The sequence below is a fragment of the Primulina eburnea genome, chromosome 18 (assembly GCF_022965805.1).
Source record: "Primulina eburnea isolate SZY01 chromosome 18, ASM2296580v1, whole genome shotgun sequence".
Lineage (NCBI taxonomy): Eukaryota > Viridiplantae > Streptophyta > Magnoliopsida > Lamiales > Gesneriaceae > Primulina > Primulina eburnea.
This window is the reverse complement of record NC_133118.1, coordinates 5,750,360-5,768,107: the sequence shown is the minus strand read 5'-3', so window position 1 is coordinate 5,768,107 and position 17,748 is coordinate 5,750,360. Positions and strand designations below refer to the sequence as shown.

Below are 17,748 nucleotides of genomic sequence, written 5' to 3'. Positions count from 1 at the left end.
CCTACGGAGGAGGTGGTAATTCATGAGGCGTGTTGTGGCGAGCATCTCGCAGGAGAAGCATTGGCCCGGAAAGCAATGCTTGCTGGATTCTGGTGGCCTACTATAAGCCAGGATTCTGCCCGAGGGGTCCAGGTTTTTTAAGGCTGTCAACATCATTCAAACTTTCAGCACTGCCCGGCCACTCCCATGAAGCATATCAGGGTTTCTTTCCCTTTTGATCAATGAGGTATGGACATTGTGGGTCTCTTTCCAGTTGTCCGGGCTCAGAAGAAGTTTCTTTTAGTGTTTGTGGATTATTTTTCTAAATGGATAGAAGCCGAGCCCTTGGCCAAGATTACTGAGCAAAAAGTTTTAAAGTTTTTATGGAAGAATATTTTGTGCCGATTTGGAGTCCCCGGGAGAATAATTTCAGACAATGGGAGACAGTTTGAGGGAAAGAAGATCACAACTTGGTGTCAGGAAATGAAAATCACCTCTGTTGCTTACCCTCGAGCCAATGGTCGGACAGAGGTTGTGAACAGGATCATTGTGCAAGCCTTAAAATCCAGGCTACATGGCAAAAGAAAAGACTGGGTAGAGGAATTGCTTAGTGTTCTCTAGGCATATAGAACTACTCTCCGAGCACCTATTTAAGAGACTCCTTTTAATCTGGTATATGGGTCTGAAGCAGTTCTTCCAGTCGAGATTGGAAAAACTTCTGCCTGGGTAGAATCTTACCCGAGTGATAATGATCAATGTCGAGCAATGGAATTGGACTTAGTGGAAGAAAAAAGAGAGCGGGCCCTAATTCGAATGGAAGCTTATCAAGGTCGGGTTATGAAATCATATAACAAGAAGTACGAATTCGAGACTTCCAAGTAGGAGATCTGGTTATGAAGAAAGTTAATCCAACGAGAGATGTGGGAAAGTTGGAAGCTCGGTGGGAAGGACCTTACAGAATAACTCGAAGAGTTAGCTCGGGAGCTTTTTGTCTTGAAGATGCTCAAGGACATTCTCTCAAAAGACCCTGGAATGTATTTAATTTAAAGAAGTATTATGTTTAACAAATGTAATTATTTGTTTGAAGATATAATGAAAGATCTGTTCTTCCCAGAAAAAGTGTTTGAATATGATAATCAAGTCTGAGAGGTACAAATTCCCGGCTAATTAATAAGCCCAGGGCACCACACCTCGACCATTCATAAGTCCAGTGACATGATCCACGGCCCAAGGCTCCGTGGTTATTCATAAGACCCTGGCACGGGGCACCACACCTCAACTATTCCCAAGTCTCGGGACATGATCTCTGGCCCAAGGCTGCGTACCTTGGTTATTCATAAGCCCGGGACACCACACCCTGGCTCGGGCCACCACACCTCAACCATTCCCAAGTCCCGGGACATTATCCCCGGCCCAGGGTTCCGCACTCTGGTTATTCACGGCCCAGGGTTCCATACTTTGGTTATTCATACAAATCAAATATTATCATTCGGGTTCATGATTCATCATCCCGGTTACTCGCTAAGGTTCCCGGTTAATTCTCAACACTTAGAAATTTTTGTGATTTTTTATACATAAGCAGTTCTATTATCCGGGTTTTGAAGATGTATTAAAGCATTATCAAAGGCGCAATTGATGAAATGAATAAAATTTCATTCAAAGCCCGAAGGCAGGAATTACGAAGAAAAGTAAAAAAGAAAAAATACAATCCTACATTTGATCGGACCCTGGTTGTTCTTCTTCGTTTGGGGAATCTGCCTTCTCCTCTTCTCCATCTTTTGGGAGAGATGCAATGGCCCGACCGAAGTTAGGGAAGTCTTTCTTATCCTGAGGCAAGAGCCCGGCCTCTTCAAATTGTTCTCAGCATTTTTCAAAGCCGGTCTTGAAAAGGGGGTATGCCTTGTCTACCATGGCCACCTTGAATTCTGGAGAGAAGAGGAAGGAGGTTTGCAATTTCTCCCTGTTATGTACGGCTTCAGCCAGAGCCCTCTCAGCAGTGTCTGCCCAGAACATTTGCTCTTCCATGCCCTCCATCAGGGATTTGTTCTTTCCTTCAAGGACGGATAAGTGTCCCTGAAGGGTCTCCTCCCTGATGAGGCCTTCGTTGTTATCTTCCCGGGACTTCTCTAGCTCTTGATTGGCTTTATCAAGGTCAGCACGTAAGCCAGCCACTTTGTCTTGAAGGGCTCGAACCCGGGACAATTCCTCTTGAAGTCGCTCTTGGATATCCTGGAATTGTCGGGCTCGGTTATTGGTAAGAGTGACTGAGGTGGCTACCTCTTAAAAGGCCGAGATCATCAGCTGGACGCCATGTGCAAGAGAAGTCAATAAAAAAATAAGAAGGAAAGAGATAGAGATAAGGAAACAGACTTACTGCCAATATCTTGTTGGAACCTTCGAAGAGTTTTGGTGTGGTTCGGGAGCTCCTTAGGTGTATCTCCTCATCCGGGCTATGGAGTTGTTTGAAAATCTTGAACCCAGTGGGAGCAGCCCCTTCCAAAAAGATGTTAGTCCGAGTGGGCTGGGTATAAGTGAGAGGCTCCTGGGAGGGCTCTTGTGTAGGATGTTAGCGGGAAGGAGTGGTTGATTGGCTTGCCTGGGAGGAGCCTTGACCTCCTTCCTGATCACCCTCAACCAGGATCAGCTCAGGGGCTTGTGACAGCCTTTCGCTTCCTCTGTCGAGAGGGACTTAATCTTCAGCATCTTCCCGGGAGCCAGGCCCCTCCCGTTCTTGTTCAGTATTTGCCCAGTATGTTTCCTTTGCCTAAGCCGCCTCCTCCTCGGCCTGCCTCTTCTTCTCAGCCGCAGCCTTCCGAGCTGCCAGCTTCTTCTCCTTGGCTATTCTCTCAGCCTCCCACTTCTTGACCAAGGCTTCTTGAATTTTGGAGTTGTCTGCACTGCACAGGAAGAAAAAAGAAAAAGGGTTAGTACAAATTACAAGTATAAATAAGAGATAAAATGTTAAAGACAGGAAGGATAAGAATTACCAGGTTGAGAGCCCGAGCCAACCACCTCATCAATTACCCGGTCTGTTTGATCTTCAGCCCTGGCACTCAACCCGTAAGCAACTAGATTCTCCTGGGAGATAAGGGTGGAGGAGGAGTATTTTTTGACCACCCGCCAAGTCTTGGCTTCGAGTGTAAAATTCCTCAAATTTGTAAGCCCGAGGAAGGACAGGTTGAGGGGGAAGAGAAGAGAGAAACCCAGTCAGACAAGAGAGAGGGGTCGGGAGTTGAATATAGAAAAATCGTCATTTCCATCCCTGAATCAGGGAATCTGGCATTCAGGCGGGCAGACAGGGAGAAGGCATTATCTCCCAGTTTACAAACAAAAAAATAGTGAAGGACGACGGGGTTGATGACAAGGTTATGCATTTTAAATTAGAAATAGGCCGAGGCCATTATACGGAAGGAATTATGGTAAAGTTGGTTAATAGGTACACCAAAAAACTTGGCAACCTCGATATAGAAAGGAGGGATAGGAAACTGGAGACCATTTCTAACTTGGTCCGGAAGAAAGTGGTAAAACCAAAAGGAGGCTGATCAGTCCTATTGGAAGGACCGGTGATCAAAATGGAAAAAGTGGAAGGAATCGAGCCCAGAACTCGGAGTTCCTCATCTGCTCCCGAGCGTAGAGTGCTGCTCATTAAGGAGAACCAAGGAACTCTCGGGGTCTCAGTGGAAAGATGGTCAGCGGCCCGGGCTTTTCCTTTACCCTTGCTCTTTTTCAGAGCTCGAGAATGGCTAGAGGAAGAAGGTTTTGAAGAAGAGGGTTTTGACTGATGGGCTGTGGGTTTTTTGGAAGCTTGGGTAAAAATACGATGGCGAGGAAGAGAGGGGGTGAATCGGATCACAGCGCTGTGGACTCGTCACTAGGTGAGCCTCGCGCATTGGCCCCTGAAGTGGAGGTGGTGGAATCAGACATGATTTAAGGAATAAATAAGAAAACTTACTTGTTTTGGGAAAGAAGGTAGTGGCTGTGCGTGCAGATTGTGCGACTGAAGAGGCTGCGGTGGTGGAAGATCGCCGGAGTTGGAGGAGTTTGCACGTCGAAGAGTAGAGAGGAAAAATTTCAAGAGTTTGGCCAAGATTTTGAATTTGCAAAGTAATTTGAAAAAACTGTGAGCTACTATATATAAGGGGTGGGAGTTAATCTCCACCGTTGATCTAAAATAAAAAATGGACGGCAAGGATGCATTTTGGAAATTGTGCAGGAATATGAAATGATGTGCACATATATCGAGACGTGTCAGGCTCATCGGATTCTCGGAATACAGAACGTTTTTCGACGGTATAAATTCTAGGGCATACGTTATCATGACATCAGCCCTATTACCCGAGAATACTAAACGATAAAATATTTCAAGCCCGGGAGACATGAGGCCCCGTCATCTTATTTCAAGCCTAGAAGACATGAGGCCCAACATCTTATTTTAAGACTGGGAAACGTGAGGCCTGTAGTATCCCGATGCCTAATTTGAGTTAATTATTGGATTAATTGTATTTCGGTGGGATCGGAAGGACCGAACCGGGTTCGGATCGTCCGAAGTTGGTTCGGATCGTCCGAAGTGGGTTCGGATCGTCCGTTCTGTTCGGAGTCAGACGAGTCATGTCATGTCAGAGTTCGGATCGTCCGATCAGGGTTCGGATCGTCCGAAGACAGGTGGCTGGACACGTGGAAGACATGCAATGTTCGGATCGTCCGAAGTGTACCGGATCGGAGCGTCCGAAGTGGATCGGATCGTCCGATCGTTGTCTATAAATAGAAGCGCGAGGCTTCACTTTTCACTCGCCAATTCCGAGAGTTCCAGAGCGTTTTAGTCGTTTCTGATGGGCTTCTAGTCTTTTACCGAGGTTCGGGCACTAGCGGGGAGCTACTGGTTTTGTAGCGGAGCTGTGCTCTAGTTGGGGGCTAGCGGCATCAGTGGGCTGACTACGGACGCAGGCTTGATTCTAGGGCTGATTGCTAGGATCTACTGGTTTGAGGTACGAAAGTACTATCCGAGATAGCAGGATTGAGTATGCTTTACTATGTGTTGCATGTTTATATGTTGCATTATTATCTGTCATATGATGCATGGTTTATTATGCGGCATTTGCATAATCATGTTGAGCCTGATTATCTTTGAGATAGCCTGTTGAGAGGGTGCTCAGCCCTCATTTGTTGTGGATGGTTGGACCCCGTTGGCCGACGGTGGTCAGGTCACCGGTATATCCACAGGTTTATTTTGGTATGGGAGCCACCTCCTGGTGCGACGGCGCAGAGTGCTACATACCTTGACGTCATTTGCCTGAGCAGTATTTCGTTATACCCAGATCCTGGTATCCAGTACATTTTGCATACATGCATGTCATAGTCTTGTATACTCATGCTTTCGGTGCTAAGCGTTTTATGCTCACGTCCTCGGTTTATCTCTGTTTTGGACACCCTATTCGATGGGGCAGGTCTCAGGTTGGACGGTCCAGGAGGGAGTGGACAGGGAGCTGGCAGGGGTTGATTCGTAGTTGTTGGTATTTATTCTTGGATTTAGTTCGATCTGGTTGTTTAAGTATTTTTGTACTTACAGTTTCGATTGGGTTGTATTACTTATTCCGCTGTTTACCTGATTCAGTTTTAAATATAGATTTTGCATGCTTTAGTTCTGATTAAGTAGGTGATTCTGGAACGGGTCACTACATTTATGGTATCAGAGCATGCATTAAGATTTTGGGATTTAGAACTGTTCTTTTGGGTTTAATCTCTGGTAACTTTTGTAGCTAAGAGATGTCTGGTTTTGACGACGATGCTAGTAGTCATGGAAGCGTTGGACGCTGGGGAGACCGCGACGATCGGGAACGTCGTCGAGAGCATCGAGAACGTCGTCAACACCGTCGTGATGAGCCTCGGAGTTTTAGTATGCATCGGTTCTTGCAGATGGGGCCGAAACCTCTTTCGGGCGGTGAGACTCCGGATGTTGCGGAGAACTGGCTTGAGAGGATGGAGAGCTGCTTCAAGACTTTTCAGTGCTCGGCGGAGCAGCAGATTGATACCCTTGATTTCTTGCTGGAGGGTGGTGCGCGCAAGTGGTGGAGGTCTACCTCTGCACCGATAGTTCAGCGACAGGGTCGAGTTCTTTGGGCCGATTTCCGAGCCGCTTTCATGTTGCTTTACTTTCCGCCAGCTCTTCTGCAGACCAAGGCGATTGAGTTGATCAATCTGAAGCAGGGAAGTTTGTCTGTTGATGAGTATCAGCAGAAGTTCTTTGAGTTGCTTCCATATGTTCCGCATGTCAGTGACAATGCTAGTGCCAAGTATAACCATTTTCTCCAGGGCCTCAATCAGGAGATTTATGATCGGGTTGTTGTCTGCGATGATCCGACATCGTATGAGGGCCTTGTGAATCGTTGTCGCAGGCTGAGGGCAGTTTGCTGAGAGGTCGAGCCATGCAGTCTGCTCGTCCTACTAGTTCTTTGGGTCCCCGCGCCCAAGCATTTAAGAAGGCTGGATCTACTTCTTCTTCCTCTGGATCTGGAGGAGTTCACCATTTTGGGAAGAAGAGGGGCCCATGTCAGCACTGCGGGAAGGATCACCCGACGGAGCGTTGTCGCAGGGTTGCGGGTGCTTGTTACAAGTGCGGTGAGATGGGCCACATGAAGAGAGATTGTCCACAGACGGGCGGAGGATCAGGATCTGGTTCTCAGGCTTCAGTTCATCAGAGGCCACAGCAGGGACAGTCTACTCAGGGTTCTAACCTCCGACCGCGTACTCAAGGGCAGGTCTTTGCTCTTAACCAGGATCAGGCGGCTGAGGAGAACGAGAGAGTTATCGCAGGTGTGTTTTTATTATGTGGATTACCTGCTTACGTTCTCATTGATACTGGTGCATCGCATTCATTCATATCTGCGAGGTTTGCTAAGCGTCATGCATTACCCTTCACTTCTTTGGACGTTGTGGTATCTGTTTCCACACCGATGGGTCATTCGGTGTTAGCTAAACGTCTAGTTTTGGGTTGTCCTCTAGAGTTTGAGGGTAATATTTTAACTGCTAATTTGATGATTCTTGCGATGGAGGATTTTGATTGCATTCTGGGAATAGATGTGCTGACTGTGTTTAGAGCTACTGTGGACTGTTATCAGAAGTTTGTGCAGTTTCGTCCAGTTGAGGGCGACAGTTGGTTTTTCTATGGAGAGGGAGCGCGACCCCCGATGCCTGTGGTTTCTGCTCTGAAAGCCTGTCGTGCTTTAGAGTCGGGCGGGGAAGGCTACCTTATCTATGCTATTGATTCGTCCGCAGTTAGTGTCGGTATCAGTGACATTCCAGTGGTTTGCGATTTTCCGGATGTTTTTCCCGAGGAGATTCCTGGTTTTCCTCCCGTTCGGGAAGTGGATTTCGGCATTGATTTAGTGCCAGGCACGGCACCAATCTCTAGGGCTCCTTATCGTTTAGCTCCATCGGAGATGCAAGAATTGAAACAGCAGTTGCAGGATCTTCTTGACAAGGGGTATATTCGACCCAGTGTGTCCCCGTGGGGAGCACCAGTTCTTTTTGTCAAAAAGAAGGATGGTTCTATGCGGCTCTGCATAGATTATCGGCAGTTGAATCGTGCTACGATAAAGAATAAGTATCCGTTGCCACGGATTGATGATTTATTTGATCAACTGCAAGGTACCTCTGTGTATTCCAAGATTGATTTAAGGTCTGGTTATCATCAGCTTCGAGTTCATCAGGGAGATATATCGAAGACTGCATTCAGGACCCGGTATGGGCATTATGAGTTTCTGGTTATGCCTTTTGGGGTGACGAATGCACCCGCAGTTTTTATGGATCTGATGAATCGGGTTTTTCGGGAATTCTTGGATAAGTTTGTTGTGGTGTTTATAGATGATATCTTAATCTATTCGCATGATCAGCAAGAACACGCACAACACTTAAGGATTATTTTACAGACACTTCGCGAGAATCAGCTTTATGCGAAGTTGAGTAAATGTGAGTTTTGGATTGACAGGGTTGTATTCCTTGGTCATGTCATTTCTAGCGAGGGAGTTTCAGTTGACCCGAGCAAGGTGGAAGCGGTATTGAACTGGTCGCGTCCGACGACAGTAGCCGAGATCCGCAGTTTTCTGGGATTGGCTGGGTATTATCGCCGTTTCATTGTCAACTTCTCTCAGGTTGCTAAGCCACTCACTCAGCTCACTCGGAAAGATGTTTCATTTGAGTGGACATCAGAGTGCGAAGAGAGTTTCTGGGAACTTCGCAGACGTTTGACATCTGCGCCTGTTTTGGCTTTACCGTCTGGATCTGGTGGTTTCAGTGTCTACACCGATGCTTCTTTGCAGGGACTAGGGTGTGTTCTGATGCAGAATGAGCATGTGATTGCTTATGCGTCGAGGCAGTTGAAGCCTCATGAGGAAAACTATCCTGTTCATGATCTGGAATTAGCAGCGATCGTTTTTGCTTTGAAAATCTGGCGCCATTATCTGTATGGTGAGCGATTTGAGATTTTCACTGATCATAAGAGTTTGAAGTATCTGTTCACTCAGGCTGAGTTGAACATGCGTCAGCGTCGTTGGATGGATCTACTCAAGGATTATGACTGCGAGATCAAGTATCATCCAGGCTCTGCGAATCTCACGGCCGATGCTCTTAGTCGCAAGGTGAGATTGTCTGCTCTTCAGACTTGTGCGGTATCTGGGATTATTCAGGATTTCTGTTCGATGGGATTCAATTGTAAGCATCGGAAGGGAACCGACGGTATCCGTGTAGCTACTATTTTGTCTGAGCCAGTTCTGTATTCTCGGATTAGAGATGCTCAGATGTCTGATTCTAAGGTTCAGAAATTAGCTCGGTTGGCTGATGGAGATAATACTTCTGGATTCCACTATCAGTCCGAGGGTCTTTTGTGTTTATCTGGTCGTGTTGTTGTACCGGAAGATGACACTTTGAGGGAGGAGATTTTATCCCAGGCTCATCGTAGCAAGTTGAGTGTTCATCCGGGGAGCAACAAGATGTATAAGGATTTGAGGACTCGATTTTGGTGGAAAGGTATGAAACGTAATGTTTATCAGTATGTCTCCAAGTGTCTAGTCTGTCAGCAGGTGAAGGCTGAGTATCGACGACCTGGAGGGTTATTGCAGAATCTTCCTATTCCGGAGTGGAAGTGGGAGCATATCACGATGGACTTCGTGACTCATTTGCCTATGTCTGTGGGGAATAGAGATGCTATCTGGGTGGTAGTGGATCGGCTTACTAAGTCTGCCCATTTTCTTCCGTATAACAGAGATTTCACTTTCGATCGGATGGCACGGTTGTACATTCAGGAGATTGTACGGTTTCATGGTGTGCCCGTGAGTATCGTTAGTGACAGAGATCCTCGATTTACGTCTAGATTTTGGGGCAGCTTTCAGCAAGCTTTGGGCATTACCTTGAGTTTGAGTACTGCGTATCACCCAGAGACTGACGGTCAGTCAGAGAGGACTATTCGTACTCTTGAGGATATGTTGAGATCTTGTGTGATGGATTTCGGGCCAGCTTGGCAGGATCATCTGCCACTGATAGAGTTTGCATACAACAACAGTTTTCATAGGAGTATTGGTATGTCTCCGTTTGAAGCATTGTATGGTCGACGTTGTCGTACTCCCCTGTTCTGGGAAGAAGTCGGAGAACGACAGGTCGAGGGTCCAGAATTGATTCAGCAGGCCATGGACAAAGTTCTTGTGATCAAACAGCGGATTAAGACTGCTCAGGATCGACAAGCGAGTTATGCGAACACCAAGCGCAGACCTCTTCATTTTGATGCAGGCGAGAAAGTGTTTCTCAAGGTATCACCTTTTCGGAGGATTCTGAGGTTTGGACTCAAGGGTAAGCTATCTCCGAGATTCATTGGCCCTTTTGAGATCTTAGAATGCGTGGGAGATTTGGCCTACAGATTAGCTTTGCCACCGTATCTGTCTAGTGTTCACAATGTGTTTCATGTGTCCTTGTTAAGACGATACGTAGCGGATGAGTCTCATGTTTTGCATCCGACAGAAGTTCAGCTGAATCCGGATTTGTCTTTTGTGGAAAGACCGGTTTCGATCTTAGACCGGAAGGATAAAGTACTGCGGAATAAGACTATTCCTCTTGTCTTAGTGCAGTGGCAGCGACGAGGTACTGAAGAAGCTACCTGGGAACTAGAGAGTCGCATGCGGTCAGAGCATCCAGAATTGTTCTAGTTGTAGTATTTTCAGTTATGATTGCAATTTCAGTTGTGCTTTCAGTTGTAATTCATTCTTAAGTTGAATGTATTGTTGTTCAGAATTGTCATTCTTCAGACTCGATTTCGCGGACGAAATCCTTTTTAGAGGGGGAGAATGTAGTATCCCGATGCCTAATTTGAGTTAATTATTGGATTAATTGTATTTCGGTGGGATCGGAAGGACCGAACCGGGTTCGGATCGTCCGAAGTTGGTTCGGATCGTCCGAAGTGGGTTCGGATCGTCCGTTCTGTTCGGAGTCAGACGAGTCATGTCATGTCAGAGTTCGGATCGTCCGATCAGGGTTCGGATCGTCCGAAGACAGGTGGCTGGACACGTGGAAGACATGCAATGTTCGGATCGTCCGAAGTGGATCGGATCGTCCGAAGTGTACCGGATCGGAGCGTCCGAAGTGGATCGGATCGTCCGATCGTTGTCTATAAATAGAAGCGCGAGGCTTCACTTTTCACTCGCCAATTCCGAGAGTTCCAGAGCGTTTTAGTCGTTTCTGATGGGCTTCTAGTCTTTTACCGAGGTTCGGGCACTAGCGGGGAGCTACTGGTTTTGTAGCGGAGCTGTGCTCTAGTTGGGGGCTAGCGGCATCAGTGGGCTGACTACGGACGCAGGCTTGATTCTAGGGCTGATTGCTAGGATCTACTGGTTTGAGGTACGAAAGTACTATCCGAGATAGCAGGATTGAGTATGCTTTACTATGTGTTGCATGTTTATATGTTGCATTATTATCTGTCATATGATGCATGGTTTATTATGCGGCATTTGCATAATCATGTTGAGCCTGATTATCTTTGAGATAGCCTGTTGAGAGGGTGCTCAGCCCTCATTTGTTGTGGATGGTTGGACCCCGTTGGCCGACGGTGGTCAGGTCACCGGTATATCCACAGGTTTATTTTGGTATGGGAGCCACCTCTTGGTGCGACGGCGCAGAGTGCTACATACCTTGACGTCATTTGCCTGAGCAGTATTTCGTTATACCCAGATCCTGGTATCCAGTACATTTTGCATACATGCATGTCATAGTCTTGTATACTCATGCTTTCGGTGCTGAGCGTTTTATGCTCACGTCCTCGGTTTATCTCTGTTTTGGACACCCTATTCGATGGGGCAGGTCTCAGGTTGGACGGTCCAGGAGGGAGTGGACAGGGAGCTGGCAGGGGTTGATTCGTAGTTGTTGGTATTTATTCTTGGATTTAGTTCGATCTGGTTGTTTAAGTATTTTTGTACTTACAGTTTCGATTGGGTTGTATTACTTATTCCGCTGTTTACCTGATTCAGTTTTAAATATAGATTTTGCATGCTTTAGTTCTGATTAAGTAGGTGATTCTGGAACGGGTCACTACAAGGCCCCTGGCGTCTTATTCTAAGTTCGGGTGATATCAGGCCCCGGCATGTTATCCCCTTTATGGGATATTTGAAGCCCCCGATGCTTTTCCAAATTCTAAATTACTTTTTTATGGAAGCACAAGTATGACTGAGAGGGACAACGAGTAAGACTCTAGCCCGACTATTTTAGGGATGGGTGGTGATACCCCCATAAGGATATGGGTCATGGACGACCCAGAGTATTAAGTGGATAGCCCAAATCAGAGCCAATATGCCGGGTACTATCTTCATTAACCGGGCATTTATCCTCTTCCCGGGCAATCAAGAGCCTGGGCTCTCATACAAGCTCTCGGGTACCTTACCACCCGGGCTATCTCGAGAATTGCACCACACTCGAGTGTGATTGGTATGGGTTGTCTAATCTGTCAGAGCAACATGGATTTGGCATGTTTTAGAAGTCATCAGAAGCAGAAAGTATGGACAGCCGACTTGCCATACTTAGCAGGTGGGACTGAAAACTAGGTAATGATGAGATTTACTACTACAAATAGCGGGTAAATTTCTTATTTACAGAGGCTGGATTTGTGAACTCTCAAGCATACACATATATTCTGTGGGGACCCGGACGCTGATCTTTTTCTTAATCATCTTTGGGATTTAATTATCAGTTAAGATAAACAGGGTCTAAAAATTTTTCTTTTTAAAATACAAGTGCGGAAGGTAATGGCATCTAAATAATATACATATCTGTATAAAAGTACAATAATGTACAACAGTCTTTCAACTAATCTAAGGTTCAACTACTAAAGTTCAAGTAATAAAACCAAGTCTACAATAAGTCCGGAATCACCACGCTAAACTCGTCTTCTCGACCCCGATCTTGCCCCACCTGTTGTCATGCACACATACAAAACAAGACAACAGCCGGATACTACGGTGAGAATAAATCCCAGTATAAAACATGGTAAACATGCATATAAATAATCTAAATCATAAAACATGCTATCATGAACATATTCAAAAGTAATAGATTTCATAATCTATGAAATCTACTCAAAATAAGCATGCAACTCAATTCAGATAAACATGCAATTTATATCAAATCATATAAACATGCTATCATAACTGAAAGCAATAACCATGGGTTTCATAGTCTGTGAAACCACATCTATAAACACATGCAGTTCTCGTCAAATCATGTCTAGACTCGACTCAACTATAACTCTAGGGATCCCGTTGTGAATAAGACGTCAATGGTTGTCACCTACCCTCCCACTCGGGGTGACTGTACGTCTTATTCCTAGACTTCGGTCTGAGCTGTATCAACGGCTGCAATAGGAGTCAGAGCTGCTCCTAAGCTGAGATACACCGATTATCTAGCAGTTTGACTGATCTGTCAAGACTCCCTATCTTAAATGCAATGCATATAAATCTATAAACAAAGCAGTAACATATCAGCATATAAACAAAGCATATTCATATCAGAATATAATAATAATCTAGTATGTGATTTTATTGGGAAACTCAAATAGGATGTTATTTGAGTTATGTCTTCCCGAATATCACATGAATTATACATTTGTCATCCCTGTCTGACGAAGACGATGACCTGTATTCAACTCTGTCCATATCAAATCTGAAATGACAATACCGAATACACTGTATCAGTGAATAACTCAATACACAATCTGTTCTGATCAATACTCAACTCAGTACATAATCTGATCACTATCTGAACACGATACAATTCAATTCATGTCATCGATATCACAATACAATCTGAATCATATCTGAATCTGATTAATCTAAATCAACTGATGTTTCGACGGCATACTAATATAATCTGAATAACCCCGTCAATCTAAACATCACAAATATAATACTGGAACTCATAATCTGTGTCAACATAATTCATACTCTGAATATTAACACAATTCTGATATAGAATCTCAGTCAATATCTTTCAAAAATCATAACAATTACAGAAACGGTCTGTTCTTTAATCTGACTTCAATTCTATAATGTCTACGGTAGTAGAAACACCACATCTGAATCATATTCAGTTCTGACAATATCATAAATTCAAAACATGTCTAAACGTAACAAAACTTACGTCCAGTTGTAGCCTGCGTCGATAGGAACACAGTATTGAAGTTGGATTCTAATTCGGACGGACGGATTTCTCACAAAAGGCGTAAGGATATTTCACTACTTTTCTGAAGCTTTTCTCGATCTTTCTTTCTTTCCTTTGACAAATCTGAAGGATGAATTCATATATATATCCTCACTTGCATGTCTATGAAACATGGCTGGTTTTCCATGTTTTACAAGCGGCGCTCGGGCGGTTAAAAATTACCGCTCGGGCGCCGAACCTTCTGCCCGGGTACTCATCTCACCATCCCCTGGCGCTCGGGCGGTCAAAAACTACCGCTCGGGCGCCATGCATTCTGTCCAAATCCATTTTGATGATGCATTGGCGCTCGGGCGGTAACTTTCTGCCGCTCGGGCACCACCAGTTCTGTACCAAATATACATAATTCACATGCTTCTCCCAATCTTGTCTCTGAATGGCCCGGCTTCTTCAGTCTAGTTCGTATAACCTCGATCATATCAATTAATCAACGTCTGATTATAGTAATTAATTCGCGGGCATTACATATTCTCACATATATTGTTTGTGTTTTTCATTTTTCAACCTGCTGACTTTAGCATCGGAGTAGCTACGTCGGACACTCCTCTGGCGACCATTCACGAGTTCCTTTCTTGTTTGCAGGTGTTATTGAAGCCATTATCCTAACTCAAATCTCCTAAACACTAAATTATCTTCATTATATGGTGGATTGCCTACTTATATCATACCTGGTTCACTCTGGATATCATCAATAATACAATTGAAACATGTGTAAAATGTCTTGGATCGGGTGAAATAGAACAAATTGTGAAAAAAAACAAGTATTTGTGGGTTATAGGTTTTAAGATGTTGTCATTATTTTGCATCCTCTCTGCGAGGAGATATCCACTAATGGAAGACATTTGCTTTGACGTCACAAGCTAGGATCGATTTATTAACAAAAATGGTGTAGATAGAGGTTGTGTAGTACTTTTTCAAAAATATTTTCAATTTATTTCTATCTACGTTCTTTTTTCTTCTATTATGAAGAAATTCATTAAGTGATATTTTACATACATTGATATGTGAAGTTTTAATGTCTCAATTGACGGAATCGTAATTGGAGAACACTTGTGATGATACCAAACTTCGGGTTCGATCTGGTGAGCATGTCTTCAAATCATCCAAGATTTTGGGTCTGGTCGTCGCTAAGGATGATAAGTCCAAATCCTATCGAATTTTAAGGATTTAATTTTTGTGTCTATCTCGAATTTTCATTTCTTATATTATTATTGTTTGATTTAATTTTATCTTATTTGTAGATTTGAACAAAAGAACAAAAGAGGAAAAAAAAACCTAATTTTGAAGGTAAGATGATTGTACAAGACTTCAATAATAATAATAATATATCAAAAGAAATGAAATAGAATAGTTTTATATTTTATTAATGTGAGAATCTTGGAGTTTTGAAAGAAAATTTGGGCATATCTTGATAGAGATGAAGTCTAAACTTTTAAAAATAAAATATATACAATCTTATCAACAACTTGAACTTGACATGTGTTTCAAAGATTTGGAGGATTAGACACATTAAGTTGAGATAAAATGCTGCGCACAACAGGAGAGCACAAGATTCATTTATGCACTAACAGGTTGGGAAGGATCGGCGGCAGATGCCAGGGTTCTTAGAGATGCAATTCATCGAGAAGATGATCTAAAGGTTCCGCGAGGTATGAACTATATTTTTTTTCCTAGTTGTGATATTGTATGATGTCATTGTGCGTACAATACGATTAACACCACAAATGGTTATTGAGCAGTGTGTATCACACTCCAACTCTTTCCTAACTTTGGGACAACCTTGTAGGAACCTACTATCTATGTGATAATGGTTATGCAAACGTCGATGGATTCTTAACACCTTACAGGCGAACAAGGTACCATATGGATGACTGGGCAATTGGAGCTAGAGCTCCACAAAACTTCAAAGAGTATTTCAACTCAAAACATTGTCGTGCACGTAATGTTATTGAAAGAGGGTTTGGTCTATTAAAGAGACGGTGGGCAGTACTACGCAGTCCGACATTTTATCCTTTGCAAGTTCAGAACCATATCATATTGGCATGTATGCTGCTACATAATTTCATCCGTGTTGAAATGCCTGAAGACCCACTAGAAGGGATTGATGAAGTTACTGATGTCACAACGGAAGCTGGTGAAGAGGAATTTATTGACAATATTGAGTCTTCCCCAACTTGGGATTTGTGGAGGGATAACCTTGAAATCTCAATGTATAATAATTAAGTATCATCCGAAATGTAGAGCATAAACTTTATTTGATTGTAATGCAATTACGTGCACCAACAACTCTTAATAATTTCTGTGTTGCTTGCAATCAAGACTTCTTCAAGTGGTTTTAGTTGAGTTCTTGCACTCTTTATGACACGAGCGTTTGATATTTTTGTGTTTAATTTCATTGTGCACATGTTTATGTTCTTGATAATGTGTAAGACAATGTGGTACTTTAATTTGTGAGTATGTTTCTTAATGTCAGGTACTAAAGCAACACAATTGAGTATGGACCTTGGAACATATAGCAGTACAATGGCTAACAAGGTGAAGAAATCTGAAAAAAGTCGGCGGGTGTGGAGTGCTCGTGAAGAGGAAATATTGATACAGTCATTGAAAGAAGCAATTGCAAATGGCTGGAAAAGTGAGAACGGTTTCAAATGTGGCTACTTGAATTTCCTTGAGAAGGCAATAATGAAAATATTCCCAACGACCGACTTACGAGTTGTCCACACATCAACTCGAAAATTCATGTATGGAAAAAAAATCATGGAACATTGGTTACCATGTTGAGTAGAAGTGGAATGGGGTGGAATGATACACAAAAAATGATCGAGGCGTCGGACGAAACGTGGGACGCATTTGTCAAGGTACCGTTAACTTCAAAGTAACAACATTGTTAACTTTTGAATTTCTCATTACATATTATGTCTGTAATATATTAGAATTGGCAAAACTGAATTCATTTTATTGAAAATCAAATTGACAGATTGATAGTAGTGTCAAAACATGGCGATTCAAGTCATGGCCACATTATACAAATTGGTGTGAAATATTTGGATTTGATCGTGCAACAGGGGGAAGAACATCGACTTTCGCAAGTGCAGTTCAACAAGTTCTACACATTGACGATGTCTTAGGACCTGAAATTAATATAGGAATCGAAGACATACCCCTGAGCATGGAGAGGGGGTGGTGAAACGAATTCTGTTGCAAATACAACCTCGTTCACAGCATCGGATAACCAAAAGGTTAATAAAAAGAAACGAAAACAAGCAACGCAAGGTGAAGAATTATTTGTTGATGCCATCAATAACTTTACTGCTATGACAAAAGAGGCAATAGCTGAGCTTGGTAAACGTCTCAGTCACGACTACGAGATTGCGATGCCTGTTTCAAAGGATATACTGGATGTGTTAGAAAAGATTCCTGGACTGAGCAGGGATGAGAAGCAAATTGCAGCAGAGATACTGATAGAGAAACCAAAGAAGTTAGCGTTGTTCTTCAGTCTTCACGATGATGACAAATTATCGTTTGTGCGAAGGATTAGTAAAACAAACTAACAGTGCTGTGTTGGTTATATCTTGTTCTGTCAAAGTTACTTTCCCATTTTGTTGATGTGTTATTGCAGGAGATGTATTTTGCTTTGTGGAAGTAACTTTGCTCTATCATGATATATGACTTCCACTTTTGTTCAACATATATATGGACTTAGTAGGGAAAGATATGTGATATGGTATTACAAATTAATGGGTTGTTGATATAATTTTCAAGTGATTTGTTTATAGTACTATTTTTTTAGCTTTCAGGCCGTCTTTAATTTTTGTGTTTCCCCCAACCTTAATGCATTTGCTTAGACGTGCGAAATTGAAGTGTTGTTTTCAAACGAACTTTATGTCCATGGTACGCAAACAAGGAGGCTTGAACGCACAATTTTTGCAAATTGTGCTTGTCAATGTGGTTTGTAAGCTTTTAATTAAATGAAGAAGAAGGAAATGTAGATAGTACAAAATGTTGAAAACTGTGTTGATGATAAAC

The 17,748-nt window shown here is 43.3% G+C and overlaps 1 protein-coding gene and 1 long non-coding RNA gene across 2 annotated transcripts; both read left to right on the top strand.

Annotated features, from left to right (window-relative positions):
- Window positions 1–228: 228 nt before the first annotated feature.
- Window positions 229–861, top strand: LOC140819066 (uncharacterized). Its single transcript, XM_073179078.1, has 2 exons — window positions 229–556; window positions 671–861. Exons 1-2 carry the CDS (start codon window positions 229–231, stop codon window positions 859–861), a joined length of 519 nt encoding a protein of 172 aa, XP_073035179.1.
- Window positions 862–15,274: 14,413 nt separating this feature from the next.
- Window positions 15,275–17,502, top strand: LOC140819879 (uncharacterized). Its single transcript, XR_012115303.1, has 3 exons — window positions 15,275–15,371; window positions 15,509–16,580; window positions 16,700–17,502. It is a non-coding gene; the product is annotated as an uncharacterized lncRNA (long non-coding RNA).
- Window positions 17,503–17,748: the final 246 nt, after the last annotated feature.

What these genes read in the sequence shown, in the direction of transcription:
- LOC140819066 (XM_073179078.1), top strand. Translation starts at nt 229, where the DNA reads ATGGACATTGTGGGTCTCTTTCCAGTTGTCCGGGCTCAGAAGAAGTTT. An exon ending in CTTAAAATCCAGGCTACATG is followed by an intron (nt 557 to 670) that starts GCAAAAGAAAAG and finishes GGTCTGAAGCAG; the next exon opens with TTCTTCCAGTCGAGATTGGA.